Genomic DNA, 16,836 nt, shown 5'->3' with positions numbered 1-16,836 from the left:
AAGATCTTTGAGAACTCTAAATTTACTAATGATTAAGCTACTTAAACTATACTTATGCTACTTTATTAGATGCATCATAAGACATTATTTTCATTGAAAATATGCTTTAAATAAGGCAAGTTTTTTTTCTTCTTGTTTTCTTATAAGGTGGTCATGCCTCCCTTGCTATTCTGAAATCATTACACACAAAGCAATAAAATTACAGAGCTAGGCATCCTCCAAGGATGAAATCACAGCGAAGAAAGCTGTGATGTACTTTATGCTGTCAATCATGTTGTATCATATCACATCATATAATGATACCACAACAAAAGAGAGCTGGTTATTTACGCAGTGGTTCTGGCTGGCAAATGTAAACAAAGATGAGTCAAGCACCTCGGTGATGCATTGACATGCTAGTTCATCTGCAGGGCTTTACGATGCTGTTCATTAGTTCCGTTATCGGCTTGACATGAGGCACCTATATTTAAGGTAAGAAATTGGTCAGTTGATGAAGTGTCAGTGGGGTTTTCAAGTAGATATGAATCTGCTCCCTTTCAGTTCATTATTAAGTCAAGGGTACGCTAATCTATGATCCAAGAGAGATGAAATACCGTTAGATTTGTATGCAGTTTAAGGAATTATATGACATAGAGTGACTGTTGGTTTCTAAAACATACAAGCTCAAGAAAATCTCCAGTACAACAAGTAATAATTTAAATTAACTGTAGGTAAAGCCCACATTTTAATATAGATTAACAGAAGTTTGATGGCTATTCAGAAGTTCTTAGTTCAGTTGAAATGATTGGAATTGGCTTGGAAATGCTCAAGTGTACTTAAACATCAGTGTAGGTATGAACTCTTGAGCATTAAAAGGTATGACGGTTGGAGCATCTTTCCAGAACTAAATGCTCATTCTTTTTAAGGTCAATTTGAAGGTGAGTCCTATTGTGCGGATTGCTTTTCTCCACCAGAGGACTTCATTATAAACAGAGGATCATTGTGGCAGGAGACAGCCTGTCTAGCTATTCTTCCTCACTTCACAGTATGCTTCCATTCACTGAAAAAGTGCCTGCTTTCTGTGGAAAGTCCACATAGCAGGTCCTGTCCTGAGAGTCACGTCTTCCTTCATGTACCAGAGTCTTAGGTAGCATCTTCTCTTTTCTATTATTTAAAGGTGTCTAATTATTCTAGGTTATTATACTATGTTCATCATTGTGGTAAACAATTATTATTTTGAAAAGTTTATCTGTGGCAAATTACAAAACAACCTATAGTCTCAGGCTGTTCTCAGGAGGTCAAGTTGAGAAAGATGTTAATTGCTTGTTCTGTAAATATTTCTCATTTGCCAGGGTTTCATGAGGTTAAGATTCCACTAACTAGACAAAACTCATTCTCACCTGCCATTCCTCTTAAATGCACTAATCTTCTCACAGAGGTTTAGAACTTCTGTAGGTACTCAAGTGAGAAATAACGGTCCTTCCTTGCTTATGTTTCTAGGAGGTTTTTCCCCAGAAACCAGGGGCCCGATTCGTGAATTACTGTCTCTTCAGAAAGAATGGTTTATATTTCTCTTCCCAACCCTCCTACACCTTTTTTCATGCCCAAACGACTTGAGCTGATGAATCATGGCTCTTTTCTTTCCTTGCTGTTCAGTCGGGTATATTTCTCCTCCTAAAAGCTATTTTAAAATTGAGAAGTCAATTGAAATTGCCATTCCTAGGAGGGCTAGTGAGGTTTAATCTCCGAAAAATGAACAATCGTGTCCATGTTAGGAGCAAAGCAATATAGGTAGAAGTGCTTATCAAAAATCCTAATGAATTTTCAATTACGTTGATTTCTCACTTCACATTTCCTAATATATTTCACAATGGTCTGATTTCATCGTTTAAAAGAAGTTCTCAGGGGTTTTAGAATCAGGACCAGAACCTGGCCAGAAGCAACAAGCAGAAAGTGGTACGAACAGTTTTGTGATTTCTTTTATTGAGCCAGGCAATATGGATACTTCTGTTTCAATCTCTTTCTAGCTGTTTATCTCCATTTAAGGGAAAAAAAAGTATCCATGCATAATTTTGTAATTCCCTCAAGGATACAATTGTGTTGTTATATGAGAGATATACCATTGTATAACAGGAGCTGTATGTCAAGGCTCTGATATCTTGAGTTCCCAAACACCATGCAAGGAATTTGATCAAAGTGCTTGCAGTGTAGAAGAGATATCTCACTATAATATTTAACAGTAGGTCTAATAAAACAGATACTTTGTTTGGATGTTGTTGAGTGACAATAATAAGATTCCCATTTTCAGACAGAGTCCACCTTCACTTGATTGTTGTTTGTAATCAGTGGAGAAGGTTTGCTTTTCATCCTGTCTCCCACATCATTAGAACTGTCCTGGAAAAAAAGTTTTGCTGTACAAAAAGTGACAATAATTCTCTTGTATTCTCTTCTGAAGTTCTGGTTCAGGAGTCCATATATGATAGCATTAAGGCAGCTGTTGAAATATGCCATGTAATAACTAGATACAAACAACCACTCTGGAATCCTAGGGATTATAGTTTCTGGGTTGACAGCCACAGCAAGGCCTATAAAGTTCAAAGGAGCCCAGCAGACTGCAAACAGTACAAATACCACAAACATGGTTATAAAGTTTCTGAAATCATGTGGCTTCAGTCTGGGGTTGTTATCTGGTTTAACCCTTCGCCTTACCTGAATAACAAGGATCCATATTCTCAAATAACAGAAAGTAACTATGGTTATGGGAAGTAGGAAATGAAAAAACACAACTGCTATTGTATATGCCGAGCTCACAGACTGTGCAAATGTACATGAGTAAATCCTGGGGTCATACTGTAGTGACCCCACAAACAGATTGGGCACGATAGCAACGAATGTCAGGACCCAGATAAGAACAACATAGCACAGTGCATTCTTGTCGCTGTACAGCTTGTCATATTTGAGACTGTGGCAGATATAGCAGTACCGGTTGATAGCGATGCCTGCAATATTGAAGATTGATCCAATGACACTTAGGCCCATCAAGAAGCCGCTAATCTGGCAGTGAAGGTATCCCAGATTCCATCCGTTGTGAAATACAGATGTGAGGACCAGCGGATATGGGTAGATTGCTACGACCAAGTCTGCAACTGCCAGGCTTACAACGAACACATTTCCTGTAAAATAAGTATTAAAAGGCAAGCATTAGTCTTTCTTTTGCTGTTTCTGTCACTTCTGCTCTCGATATATTAATGAACAGCATTAATGAAACACTTCAAACGCAATTCGTTTCAACTTTCTGGATCAAAATTCATTGCCGTATATCAGAAATAAGACACTCATTTTTAATCTAAAAAAGAAGTAGCTTAACTTAAAGGTGTCCCTTTTAAAAGAAAATGTCTTTGAGTTTAATTACCAGGACCTAATATTTTTATCATCTTGTTTATTTGGATTCTTTCAACCACACAGACTCAGAATTCATAATAAATTAAAATATTCATAATTTTAAGCCTTGCTTTGGTTTTAAACAGGGTCTCTCTTGAAAAAACAGCAGAAAGAATATGATTACTAATAAATTTCAAAACTCACATTTACCTTCCATATTTAATTTAATTCCCTTACCTTACATTACTCCTTAACCTTTCCAGTCCTGAAATGAAAAACATGACTTTTAAAGTGACTCCTTCTGAATCTGGTGGGTAGCACTTAACTAAACCAGTTCAAGTCAGATTTTGAGAAGAAGCATCTTTGGAATTTTAAGTAAGAATTTCTAAGAGTCTAGCTGAACACAAACTTAGTTGTTTTTCCTAAATTGGGAGACATACTCTTCAGCAAAAGAAGTGGTGCTGGGCAGTGACCTAGGCAGTTCCCAGACACTGTTGATGCCACATTCTTCTCTGCCTCCAAAACGGAAAATTAAGCAGTGATTCATTCTCTTGGTTCATTTTTTATTTCAAGGCAGATTATTTTAGACTATGTTAGCTCGTGATAGAATCCCTCTCTGTTCTTCAAAGACAATGGAACACATCCTAACTACATGTTTTTGATTAATCTTTTAGCATAGATTATATATTCTTTTTTTAGGTGCTTAAATGATAGCTCATCTGAATGCTCCCCAACCATTCTAGTTTCTAAGGACAAAGTCACAAGATACATTGGTATAGTTTATATTCATCTTTTTAAAATAACTACTACATGTATTTATCTAGTTATTCATGTCCATATCTACAGAAAGTGATAAATGTGTACATATACATGCAGGCGTGTAGGTATATAAATGCACGTATATGTATGTATACATAGATATGTGTGTGTTTGAGATAATATTTTGGAATTCTGGGATTATTCACTGAACATGAAATACAAGCTCCTATTGCAACCTGTAAGAGAATATATTGCTAGTTTTAGGTAATGTAGAATTTTATTATTAATCAAAAGTGGGCTTGGTAAACTGTTTTATGTGTATATTTTGAGCAGACAAAATAGAAATATATAAAAATAGGTTAAAAAATGTACAAAATATTTGGACCAATTTGGATCAATATAATATATTATTTATAATATATTAATCTCAAATATCTTAAAATGCACATTCTTTCACCATTCTTATGCTTTAAATGGCCATGTAGAAATATTAACTCTGCAAATCCTTTATTGGGTTTGCATGCCAAGGGTTTGGTAGTTGCAGGGCTACAGGGGTGGCTTCTGTGAGAAGCTACTAGGAGCCTCCCTGATGTCCAATGCCAGCTGGCTCCAGGACAGACCCACTGCTGGCCAAGGCTGAGCCCATCAGCAACAGTGGTAACACCTCTGTGATAACATATTGAAGAAGGGGTGAAAAACTGTACAAGAGAAAACTGCAGCCAGAGAGAGGAGTGAGAACATGTGAGAGAAACAACTCTGCAGACACCAATGTCAGCGAGGAAGGAGGTGAAAGACATGCTCCAGGCGCCAGAGCAGAGATTCCCTCCAGCCTGTGGTGAAGACCATGGTGAGGCAGGCTGTCACTCCACAGCACTCCACAATGGTGGAGCAGAGAGCCACCTGCAGCCTGTGGAGAACCCCACGCTGGAGCAGGTGGATACCTCCAAAGGAGGGGCACTTCCCCTGTGGGAAGCCCATGCTGGAGCAGGCTCCTGGAAGGACCTGTGGACCCGTGGAGAGAGGGGAGTCAACATTGCAGCAGGTTTGCTGGCAGGATTTGTGACCCCACAGGGGACCCAGGTTGGGGCAGTCTGTTCCTGCGGGACTGCACCTCATGGAAGGGACCCATGCTGGAGCAGTTTGTGAAAAACTGTAGCCCGTGGGAAGGACTCACATTGGAGAAGTTCAGGGAGGACTGTCTCCTGTGGGAGGGATCCCACACTGGAGCGGGGGAAGAGTGTGAGGAGTCCTCCACAAACAACATGTGATGAACTGACTGCAACCCCAATTCCCCGTCCTCTTGCGTCACTTGAGAAGGGAGGAGGTAGAGAAAATTGAGAGTAAAGTTAAATCCAGGAGGAAGGGAAGGCTCAGGGAAAGGTGTTTTAAGATTTGGTTTTATTTCTCATTACATCATCATTTTATTTCTCTGATTTGATTGGCAATAAACTAAATTATTAATTTCCCCAAGTTGAGTCTGGTTTGCCTGTAATGGTAACTGGTGAATGATCTCTCTCTGTCCTTATCCTGACCCACAAGCCTTTTGTTATATTTTTCTCCCCTATCCAGCTGAGGAGAAGAGAGATATAGTAGCTTCAGTGGGACCGGGTGTCTACCCAGGGTCAACTCACCACAAACATCTGCCAAAAAAAACCAGAGAAATTATCTGGCTCAGAATACTACTTTTTCTCTTTTGTTTAAATTTTGATACATGCATTAAGTACCACACTTGATATTTATACTAATTTCAGCTGAGACAAACAGCCTCGGTTAAAAGATTGCTACACTAGTTTTAGAGCATCTGGATTTATAAATAACTTTCTCGTGATGGTGTCTGTAGTTGTTTCTTCTTTTGCCCAAGAATTCACTGCAAGACTGAAATATGCTTGTCCTAAAGGCTTTGGCAGAATTCCAGATCATTTCAGCACAAACAGCAGAGCTCCTTTAAGCAGAAGACAAGAGGAAAAAACTTTGCTTTTGGAATTTACCCTTGACATAGTGGTAAGTGATACAAGAATGTATATAGAGACTCCATGCAACTGAGAGCTCTGTGTTTATCTTATGAATCGAGAAGTGGAAAGTGAATGAAAAGTTACTGTTGGAAGGTTTTTTCCCTCGCCCACAGTATTGCAGTTTTGATGAAATGGCATCATATAAACTCCAGACAAAGAGCTGGGACCCTTATTTAAATCTAGTACCTAAAAGAATCCTATTTATATTCACTTACATATTTTCTGCTTGGCTGGAGGCTGCCCATCCCAAGCTTCTCTCTCTGTGATCCACTGAAATTTCTGCTGGTGCTCTCCATTAATATTGCTAATATTGTCATTATGTACCTACTTGAGCCAAAAGGCTCATCTATAAGAACAAAGCTAAAAGTGTGTGGGGTTTTTCCCTTTGTTGAAAGAAGACAGGGGGTATACTTTTCTCTGAATAGTTTTAGCAACTTAGTGCTTTGAAAACAACTGAGTCTAGGAAGAGTAGGCAATCTGTCTCTGAATCAGCCAAATTTAAGGCTTCCACAAACTGGTGGGCCATGGTTGTCCCAGCTTATCTTCTCAGTCAACTGCCATAGAGCCACAAATTGAAAGTCTTGGAACTACAAGCTGCTTCACATGGAAATTGGAGGCTAGCAGGATATTTTGGGAGCCTGTCTTTTTAAAAAAAATCATGAGCTTGGAAACCAAGTCCCAGGCTGCCAGCTCACAGTTAGCATGTCAGCTGGATGACCAAAGCATTGGCTTGAAACTGCCTGGAAAACAGATACCTGTTTGTAGAGAGGACTTTTAACTTGCCTTTCAGGAAGGGCTATCTTCAAGCTTGAGTTCAGATATATTTTCCTTTTGAGCACAGAAACTTTGTTGTTAAGATAGAACAGAAAATTCAACTGATAATGCATTTGGGATTAGTATGTTTTCTGTATATTTTGAGGTTCGTTGGTTCAGACCCTGAAGTCAGACCTGAAACGATGTTGAACTTTCACATGTTATACGATATAGGCTTTAAAAATGTGATCCTAGATGGAGGTACCCATCATTAGTGGAAAATATTTGATGTTCTATGAAATCCCCATATATTTAATGGCATATTGTAAAATTAAACTCTTATGTTTGTGGAACACTTGGTATTGTAGAGGTGAATACTATAAAAAAGGATATAGGGAAAGATTAATTTTTATCTTCAGAGTTGGATTTGAACAGAATGCTACAAAAAAAGCCTGAAGCTCCATACTAAACCCTTTAAGAAGCCACAAAATCAAAATCTTGAATAACTTCCTTGAACAAAAAGTATATAAATTCTCTTTAGAGAGTAAGATCATGTTGTGAAAAAATGTGATTTATGTAACTAAAGAATGCATTACTGTGCATTAACACCAGTTGGCTGAACTGAGAAGGTAGAGGTTGGATTTCTTGACTTTGACATAAGTCAAATAAACTTTAATAAACTTAAGCAGATGTTGTCCTACAGATATATATGAGAAGAAAGATAATCTACTGGTAACTAGCTTTAGCAGGCTATGCTTTTAGATGCAGTCTAAAACATCGTTCCATTAAATATTTTCACCGCTCTTCCTGAGAAAGATACCTTTCTGCTCAGCAAACACATAGCAACCTCAGACCTACTGCTGAATAAAAAACTGCATTAAAGCAACAGAAAACAAACAAGTGCTCTCCCAGACAATTTGACTTTTCTGAGCAAAATACAACATAAACTGAGTGTAAAAACTTTGACAGATTATAAAAAAAACGTTTATGGGATTAATTGCCATGATGTCAAAATGAATATAAGAGCATCAAATAAGAACTACATGATGTAGTTGTGTATGTTATACAAATACAAGTGGTAACTTCTAGCTGTATAACATACACAAATTGCTATGTGGGTTCTTATTCTCCTAGATTTAGTGCTAAGTATGCCCTAAAGCTAATGGTAATTAGAAAGTTTCCAGAAATTTCTATAAATTAGTTAAATTATTAAACTAAACTTAAATAAGTGCAGAATATTAATGGAAAAAAATTATAGTTACTTAGTCTAAGTGGTGCTGAATGTCTCTCATAGACTTTAACTGGAGGCTGAGCACTTTGCCAGCAGATCGAAAAGGACAAATTCTTTCTGCAATGTTAGGAGAACTGAGAGAGATGTGGTCTGCAGAGCTCTTTCCTCAAGTGCTGAGAATATGAAGCATTTTTAACTCTTCCAAAACTTTTAGCTTGGGAAAAAAAATATATTGTAAAAAAAGGGAAACAGCTTATCTATGGAATAAAACAATGTTTTAAAGCATTATGGACTCCAGCTAGAATTTTTCAGTACTACAGAAGTCGGAATGAATTTTAGAGATCTCATTTTGTTGGCAACATTGGTAAGACTACTATTTCTCCTCCTTTTTTTCTAAGATATTCCTGTACCTATTAACATTGGTTGCTAGGTCACTATTTCTGTTCACTTATTTCAAATTATTTCCCATATAAATAATATATTGGCTTCTTACAACAAATGCTTTCCAGACACCATCATGTTTTCATCATGTTGCTACATTTTAAAGTAAATAATATTACATTTCCTGTTTATGCATTAGTGCTTCAGGTTGCACCTAATTTAGCTAAGAGGGATATAGAATCTTTATGCTAACTGGAGATGCTTTTGCTTTTAGGTAATACTAAACAGTACATGCAGCTATCATTGAAGTCACATACAAAGCTTGTTTCAGTGGCCGTTGATTCAGACCTCTAATGTTTACTTCTTAAGTGTATCTTTAAGGAAAGAGGATAGTGTAAACATTTGCAATATTGGACCAGTTGCAAGATCAAACTTAACTTCTAGCTACCAGGTCCATGTCATTTGTATCTACGGCCTTTTTATTGCCTGTCAGATATCGACAGACATGCTAACAGTCATTTCTGATTGTTTCATAACTAGGCTTAATTAACAGGATGCTTTGCTATAAACTTAGAACAGATTATCTAGAAGTTGTAACGCATTCAAATATCAGATTCTTATGTCCACAGTTTTTTTATATTTAATGGCAGCAAAATTTTTTATTTACATTTTAAAGTACTAATTTCTGATCACTCAAATACTTCTACTGATTTTCTTCAAGTACAGCTTACAGGGTTTTTTTTTTAGTTGAAATGTTTCTCATTAATCCAGCCCTTGCTCAGAATGTGAATCTGGGGTTTTATACTGCTAGTGGAAAACAAGACTAAGATTAGGTGCACACCAATGAACACCTGCAGCAGGGAGTAGAAAATTTAAATGTAGTACCTTGTAGTTATAACTGAGCACAGGATCGTACCAATACACTTACATCTAGCAAAAGTGACAGCACTGATAGATAGCTGTCAAAATACCTAGTTTAGAAAACTAGTAACTCCCCTTCACAACTGAATGGTGGGAGCAAATAAGTCTCTGACTGTAGAAAGTAAGACATCATAGGAAATAAGGCAATGGGCTAGTTTATGAAGAAAGCAAAATTAGAAGGCTAAGCATTATAGTCAATACAATATGCTTCATTTTGCCACTAAGAGCTGAACTTCTTCCTTAGAAAGGTATTTCGTTAGACATACCTATGGGTCATGCCTCTGCTTCTCTCATAGCTATTTCCACGTACAAAACGGTCTCTCAATGACATGTTAACACTAGATTTGTTTCACATTCCATCAACATTTTGCCCTGAATGTTGCTCCATTAGCACAAGTATTTCACTTTTAAAACATCATAAACAACTACAAAATCAAGGAATAAAAGCTGTTTTTCTGAGTGCCTAATACAAATTTAATACAATGTCCTTGTTCATGTTCTGGAGACAGAGCTTAGCTTTACAGGCTCAGTAACTCTTCTCCCTAAGACCTTAACCAGTCATAATGTTTCAAGAAAAGTAACATCTATCCACAAGCTTTCTTAGATCAACTTAATATTGGAAAGTTGCTTTACCTGACAGCACAGTTTGGGATTTCATAAAGGTCACATGCAATAAAATTACTAAATAAAAATACCTGTAAGTGGGGTCAATAGCCACAGTTTCTTAAGCAAAGTCCCAAAGCAAAGTAAGGTTACCTAGACAAGAAAGCATGCAGTCTCAACTTCACTGAAGAAAGATTTGAAAGGTTTAAGAAACTAACAGTCCTTACAGCTCAGCATCAAAATAGCACAAAACAGCTGAGCAGAAATGTAGGAATAAATATTACATAAGCTCCAGTTACTCCTGGGAGCTTCATTCACTTTACAGATTGTAATATCAACTCCCTTAGATCTAAAAAGCCTATTTTTAAACTAAAGGCACTATTTATAAACCTGGCCTGAATCAAGAAGTCCACGTGCACATTAAATTTGAATAGCGTGATGGGCCTGTGGGCTTTGCTTCTCATTAGCAAATTAACCCTGATGCTGCAGGTGGTGATGCAGCGAAATTTGAATGGCTTAAAGTCAACAATGAACCTTTTAGCTTTAAGTACATGCAGGAAAACCTTTCTCTTTCCTTCTGAACTGAAAAAAGACCTTTTATTATTTAGTGATTTTCTTAAACCTCGTACAAATGTCCATCTCTGTCACATAATAGAAGGGATTTTTAGACCCTCTGTCATCTAGTTGGAACATTAATGAAACCATCTGTGTAATTACAGACACGGCAATTGCCTACAGCTGTAATGATGTCAGGCAGGTAGCTTGTTAGCACTGATGAGAGAGTATTAAATATTTACAGTTTGAACTCAATTATAACCTTACTAAGATAGAGATTCTAAGTGTCATAGACAAGCTCAGATACTGCCATGACCTATGTAACTTCAACTTTTAACTGCAGTTGACAGACATTCAGAGTGCTGAATCTTACAGGTCTGGACAGCTGGAGAGCTACATAACAGTATATTTGAGAGATATGGAAGAAGAGATTTGTTAAAGACCATATTATCAGAATAATCCATATTGTAATACTTTACTCCAGTATGCTGCAAGTTGAAGAATATTTGACATGATCAGCACAGCATAAATGAAAGATCATACTGTTGCACTCTGACAAGAAAATGTTATACTGCATTTAGACTATAATAATTATCATACAGAAACTTCCAGTGAAACTGTAGCAACAATTTAATTTGAAATGCCTATGCCATCTTCTGGCCAAGAAAATTAGATGCATGAGAGAGTAGTTGGCAGAAAATGGCAGTGAGGAATTATATAATACTCAGAATAAAGGAACGGAGGATTTTGGTGTCAGGTCCAGGTTGACTGTAGCCAAACAGCACATAGATGTGATTAAGTAGTTTTGCAGGTATGCCAAATGGCACACAGTTTTCTCTGACTTTATCACCTACCATCTTTTTGTGTAGTCCCATGGCACATGTGTGAGTGAGACAGCTACTGCTCTCCTTCTTACAGTCTAAAAATATTTGTCAGTGCTATTCTTGGTAGTTCAGTCATGAGAAGAAAATGATGTGAGTTTTACTGTCAGGCAGAGAAAGGAGTTGAACCCATATGCTGGATGAGTGCTACAGACCTGAGGATGTACCTTGCCTCTGGCAGTTTTGTATGACATGTCAGGGCTGCTTTGAAAATGTCTCTTGTCTTGGACCTCTCACATGAGAGGGTTACTTCGCTTGTACTCGGCAGTAGATTTAGTAGGTGCATGGGATATCGAATATCGATACTGGCAGGACTGAGGTATTTATGGGTATGCCAAGAAGGGTAGTGCTATCCACTGGATGAATTTACGTGACATGAAAAGGCATAGACTACAATTGCACATTTAGGCAGCTAATATAGGAGTAGACAGGAGTTGACGGAAGATCTTTTGTGGACCTGAACTTAAAAACCTAGAGGACGTCAGGGTTTGCGTCTTTTTAAAGGATTTTTAAGAAGTGCAGTTTTAAAAAGGACTTTAAATGCAGTCAGAACTACTAGCGAACCTCAAGACAGACTCATCTTTGTGTTACATTATACAACGCCATTAAATAGTTTGCTTTGAGATTCTGTATAGTAGGTTCATATCCAAGATATTTTACTTTAGAAGCAGCAGCAAATTGAACAAGACTTCTGTTCTTTTACAGAAACTCCTAAAATTTTATCAGAGTAATATCTAGCTAATATGTATTTACTTTCGTAACAAGATTGTAATTAACTGGCATTATCATATAGTTTTGTAGTTTTATTACATAGAAATAAAATATGAAAGTGTCTCTTGTTAAATAAGTAGTCCTGAAATTGAAGTGAACAATTCAGTTTTTTAAACACTTCATTGACAAATCTCCAGTAGATGTTGATAAAATGAACAGTTCAATTGCTGTTTGACAGAAGTTTGAAGTGCCTGATACTCCAAATGAGTATTGCTGTAGTTATGTGCCCCATTGATTGTGTGCATATATAGGTTTTTTCAGTTCTGTGGGTGTTTTTCACCAAAATGAGAAGTCGTGATAACTAATCCAGTCAGATGTAATCGTGTTTAAATCATTTTTAACTTAGGTTTTGTTTGTCCACCCAGCCAAGAGTGAACCAGGACATAGCATAAAATATCAAGAAGGCTTGTAATGACACTGAAATGAATCAACAAACCCTACTGTCTTGCAGGTGGAAGTACAGAAATCAGGGCAGATAGATGTAGTGCTGGATGTCTTGAGTTCCGCAAGCCTGGTTCTGGCTCTGGTATCTCCCTGGACTGTTCTTTCTGCAGTTCACTGGGCTGGTGTGTTTTCAAGGTCAGGACATCTATTGCCTTTGAACATCAGCCTCTTCTACCATGATGACAATATTTCAGAGACCAAATAGATTTGCCTGAGTAACTTATCCATTTTTACAGAAGGGAATTAGATTACCACTTCTGATTTGATCTTTTCTATCTCTAGTTTCTATGATTCATTTGGGAGGTAAAAAATCCTGCAGAACAGCCTGTTTTCCATCAAGGTATTGCCTAGATGTTACAGAACACTAAGGTTGTCATCACAGTTCAGCAAGCTGTATGAAACTGATTAGAATAACAATACTGCTGATGTCAGAGGATCACGCTGCTGAACTGCATCACAGCAGAATCAGTGTAAGAGTACTTTTTCCCCCTTCAGCTGTATTTGCATTAGAGACTGGAAATAAATGGATGGATGGACGGATGGACAAAAATGGTACTATCACAGTAATATCACAGCTCAGATAAATATAACTAATAACACAGTTCAGAGACTAAAACAAACGAAAGGGAAAAAGCAGGAAAAGGCAAAGAGGGATGCTTGTAAAATAGAATTATATTTTGTATTTGTACAAAATCTCATAGATCAGTCAGGATTGGTGCTAGAAAATGGGAAGATACATCCTATTCTCTTCCAAGTTCTAATATGTATTTTGAGAAAACAAGTAGGAGAAAACAGGAAAGTGAAAGTGCAACCACATAACTGACAGCAGACTTCTACACTGTGTATAATATTGGAAACATGAAATCCCTTTCCTGAATCTCTGAAAGTCACAGTTTTATGTAACAGGATTTTGTGGCTGAATTTGTCGATATAATTATTCATGGGGAGAAAAAAAAAGGTTAAAAAACCTCTCAAGAGTACAAAATAATCTATTTTCTTTCTGTTATAACAGTATAGGTGGTCATTCAGCCAATCCCACATTTAACTACAGAGTCCACAGTAGACAGCAAAGCTAATTAAATGAGCTCTTAAAACAGTCGTCCCAGTTCTTTCTCCTAAAATCATCAATGGTAGGACATCTGCCAGGAAACTGGAAAATAACATGACTGGAAATACCACTTACATAAAGTCAAACACATGTATTTAGTCTCTCTTCCTCTATCCATTCTCTATTTCTCTGTTCCTTCTCTTCCTTCTCTTATTTATTCTATCACTACATCTTTTCTCTCCTCACTGCCTTACAACAAAAAAGCCTTACAACAAAAAATCTTTTATGTTTCTGACAGAAGCCTTTTTTCTCCCTTCTTTCCCCTCCTTTCCTCTGTTTGTTCTAAATTCCTCAAAAAAAGGTGAGAAGACACAGAAGATTATCATACAACACCCCCACCTTAGCAGTTTGGTGATCTTTAGGAGGTGTTCCATTGTGTCATTATCAAAGACCCAGCTGCCTCCAGTTCTTCCTGCCTCCTTTTCATTTATTCATTTTCTCTATTGTGCTACAGCAAAAATCCAGAAGTTGAATGGTCCCAGACCACAGAGGAGCAAGTGAAATGGTATCAGGTATCATGGGGAATTCACTAGAATAAGTGCCATTTTAATTGCAATATTAGTGGGTTTTATTGGTGAAAGCAACTGATGGTATCAAGAACTTTTCACTCTTCTTTAGCATCAGAAATGCATTTAGCACTGGAAACTAAAAGAAGGAACTTGTATATGCCTGGCAGCAAAGCCAAGGATCTTAATACTTGTCTTCTCTAATGTTTGCCTCTTTCTCTTTTTGAAAAGGAAATGGGAAAACAATGCTGGATTAAGAGAGAGTGAAGACTCCATGATGTGTAGTCCCTTTTCTCTGTAAAAAGTTTTTTAAACTCTGAGAAATTTTCTCAAGCTATTGGACCAGAATAGACTGTTCTAGTGCAACACTGGAACACCTACACTATCCTCCCGTGTCTGTGTACATTCATAGGCTGCCAGGAGAATCCCTTTCTTCGCATGAGCCTTTGTAATTTGATGAGCACCCACACCAACTTCAGGGTTCTGCACCTGCCACGCTGAGGTGAAAATATGATAAGAAATACAGATCAAAAGTAAACTGGTTACACTGAGTGTCAAGCAATTTCAAAATATGACAAAGCAATATTCTAGGTTTCAGACAACTTTCTTAGCACATCAGTGTGAGAAATCTATTCAGAATTGCTGCAGCAAGCAATTAAAACGGTAGCCCAAGCGATTACAATGATGGCCCTAGAAATTTAAGTGTGCCAAAAGCTTACAAGCATTTAGTATATTTTCCCCCTTTGTATTATTCAAAATAACATGGATTTAGATACATGATACAAGAGAGATTTATAAGAAATTAAGAAAGTAAGTAGTTTATTCATTTTTGCCCTGCTTCATACAGGTAATTAACTACCACATTTTAGCATGTGTATAGTATAATTTACTCAGAAACAATGTTTGTTTGCCTGTATTAGATGCGTATTTTAAAACAGCTTGCTGATAAAACCTCAGGCTACAGTTGAAATTCTATATTAGCGAAGGAATGAAGACTGTTGGGGAAGTTTCCTGGCTGCTACATGGGAAGCACCTGTGCCTTGTCGAGACAGGTGCTGTGAGTCACGGTGGTCAGCCGGAGACCACGTGACCTATGGGAGGCTTAAAGACGGGGCACTCCCAAGAGGGAGTGGGGCAGTTCCCTCCTGGAGACTGGAGTGGTAGGAGCCCCTGGAGAGTTGGAGCTCTCTGTTGGCGATTAGAAGAGCCTTCTGATTGTGAGATATGTTGTGGTCGCAACAGCCGTTTGGTTGCAGCCCACTGTGAGAAGATACAGGCAGTCTGTGACATCTGGTGACCCCAATGTGATTTGTTGAAACAGGAACTGCCTGGACTGAAGTGTGGTAGACAAAAGATACAGAGCCCAGCGCTTGAGAGTGGCAGAAGCTGCAGATTGACCTAGACACCTGGAACAAGGTGAGCTGCTGGGAATGGACACGGGTCAGAACTTTGTAAAGGAAGGCCAGACTTTTGCATTTCTTAAATCTGCGATAATGGCTGCAGGGGCCAATATAAGAAGTGAGGATCTATATAATTTACTTAACTGAGCGGTGGAGCATGAAGACCTAGCGAGTCTCAATACGTCCTTTAGCCTTGAGCTATGGAAGGAGTTAGGGGATAAGTTGCTTTGTGAAGCAGTGTTTGAGAATGAGGACTTGACCAAAACCGACCTGTTGCATACATGGGGAGCCTTGGATAATATAATTCAAGCAACAGATTATGTATCAATGGGCAAAGGTTTTGAAGAAGATGATGAACTGTCTGAGGGAGGATTGGCCTCAGACAGCACGGACAGTGAATCGGGTCTATCTTCACTGTTCAAGGATATCAAGAAAGTTGCGGGGACTGTGCAGGGACTCTGCCCCACCCTGCAGGAGGTGTTAAAATGTCCCCCACCCTTTGCCCCAACAGCCCCCCCTTCCACCTTTATTATGCCTATGGCTCTGCTATTTGAGCAATTGGCCCCACCCTTGGCAAATTCATATCCCGCAGTATCTGGTTATCTGGCCCAGGTATGTTTGGAGCAGCCAATAATACTACAGCAAGTTATGACACTATTACAAGGAGTATCCCAGCAGTTAGCAGCTGTAGTGGAGATGTTGCAGCAGGCCATGACCCACCCTGCAGCAAGAGAGACTATAAGAAAGACCTCTGAAGCAAGTGATAGTTCTGCTGGGAAGTTACCAACCGCACCTAGACTGAGGAGAAAGTCGCCAGAATCCGCCTGTTTAGTGCAACCAGACCCCCTGGGAGCGACTACAGGAACAGTTCAACCTCGTGACCCAGTCCGTTTCTGGGATGAGGTTAGAATAAAAGCAATAGAGGCCAGGGACTGGGACCTGGCTGAAGCTCTGGGGGTACCAGTTAACAATAAAGAATCATCTATAACAGAAATGGGGGGAGGGCCTAGTGCGTTCCCCATGGCACTAGCCCTCCCGGGTTCCTTGCATGTTAGGAAGCAGAAGTGTTATAGATGTGGAAACCTGGGACATATAAAATCGGAATGCCCAGGACGGAAGGGTCAAAGGCGGATAATAAGTGCTGGAAAAGT

At 38.4% G+C, this 16,836-nt stretch overlaps 1 protein-coding gene across 1 annotated transcript in view; it reads right to left on the bottom strand.

The window, feature by feature from the left end:
• Window positions 1-2,283: 2,283 nt before the first annotated feature.
• Window positions 2,284-16,836, bottom strand: part of MTNR1A (melatonin receptor 1A) — a 66,520-nt gene continuing 51,967 nt past the window's right edge. The window contains exon 2 of the mRNA XM_086611634.1: window positions 2,284-3,152. Within this exon, the coding sequence (XP_086467760.1) occupies window positions 2,284-3,152 (869 nt within the window). The remainder of the gene's footprint in view (window positions 3,153-16,836) is intronic.

This window comes from Tauraco erythrolophus, chromosome 5, assembly GCF_009769465.1.
Source record: "Tauraco erythrolophus isolate bTauEry1 chromosome 5, bTauEry1.pri, whole genome shotgun sequence".
In the NCBI taxonomy this organism is placed as follows: Eukaryota; Metazoa; Chordata; class Aves; order Musophagiformes; family Musophagidae; genus Tauraco; species Tauraco erythrolophus.
This window is presented reverse-complemented; position numbering and strand designations above follow the sequence as displayed.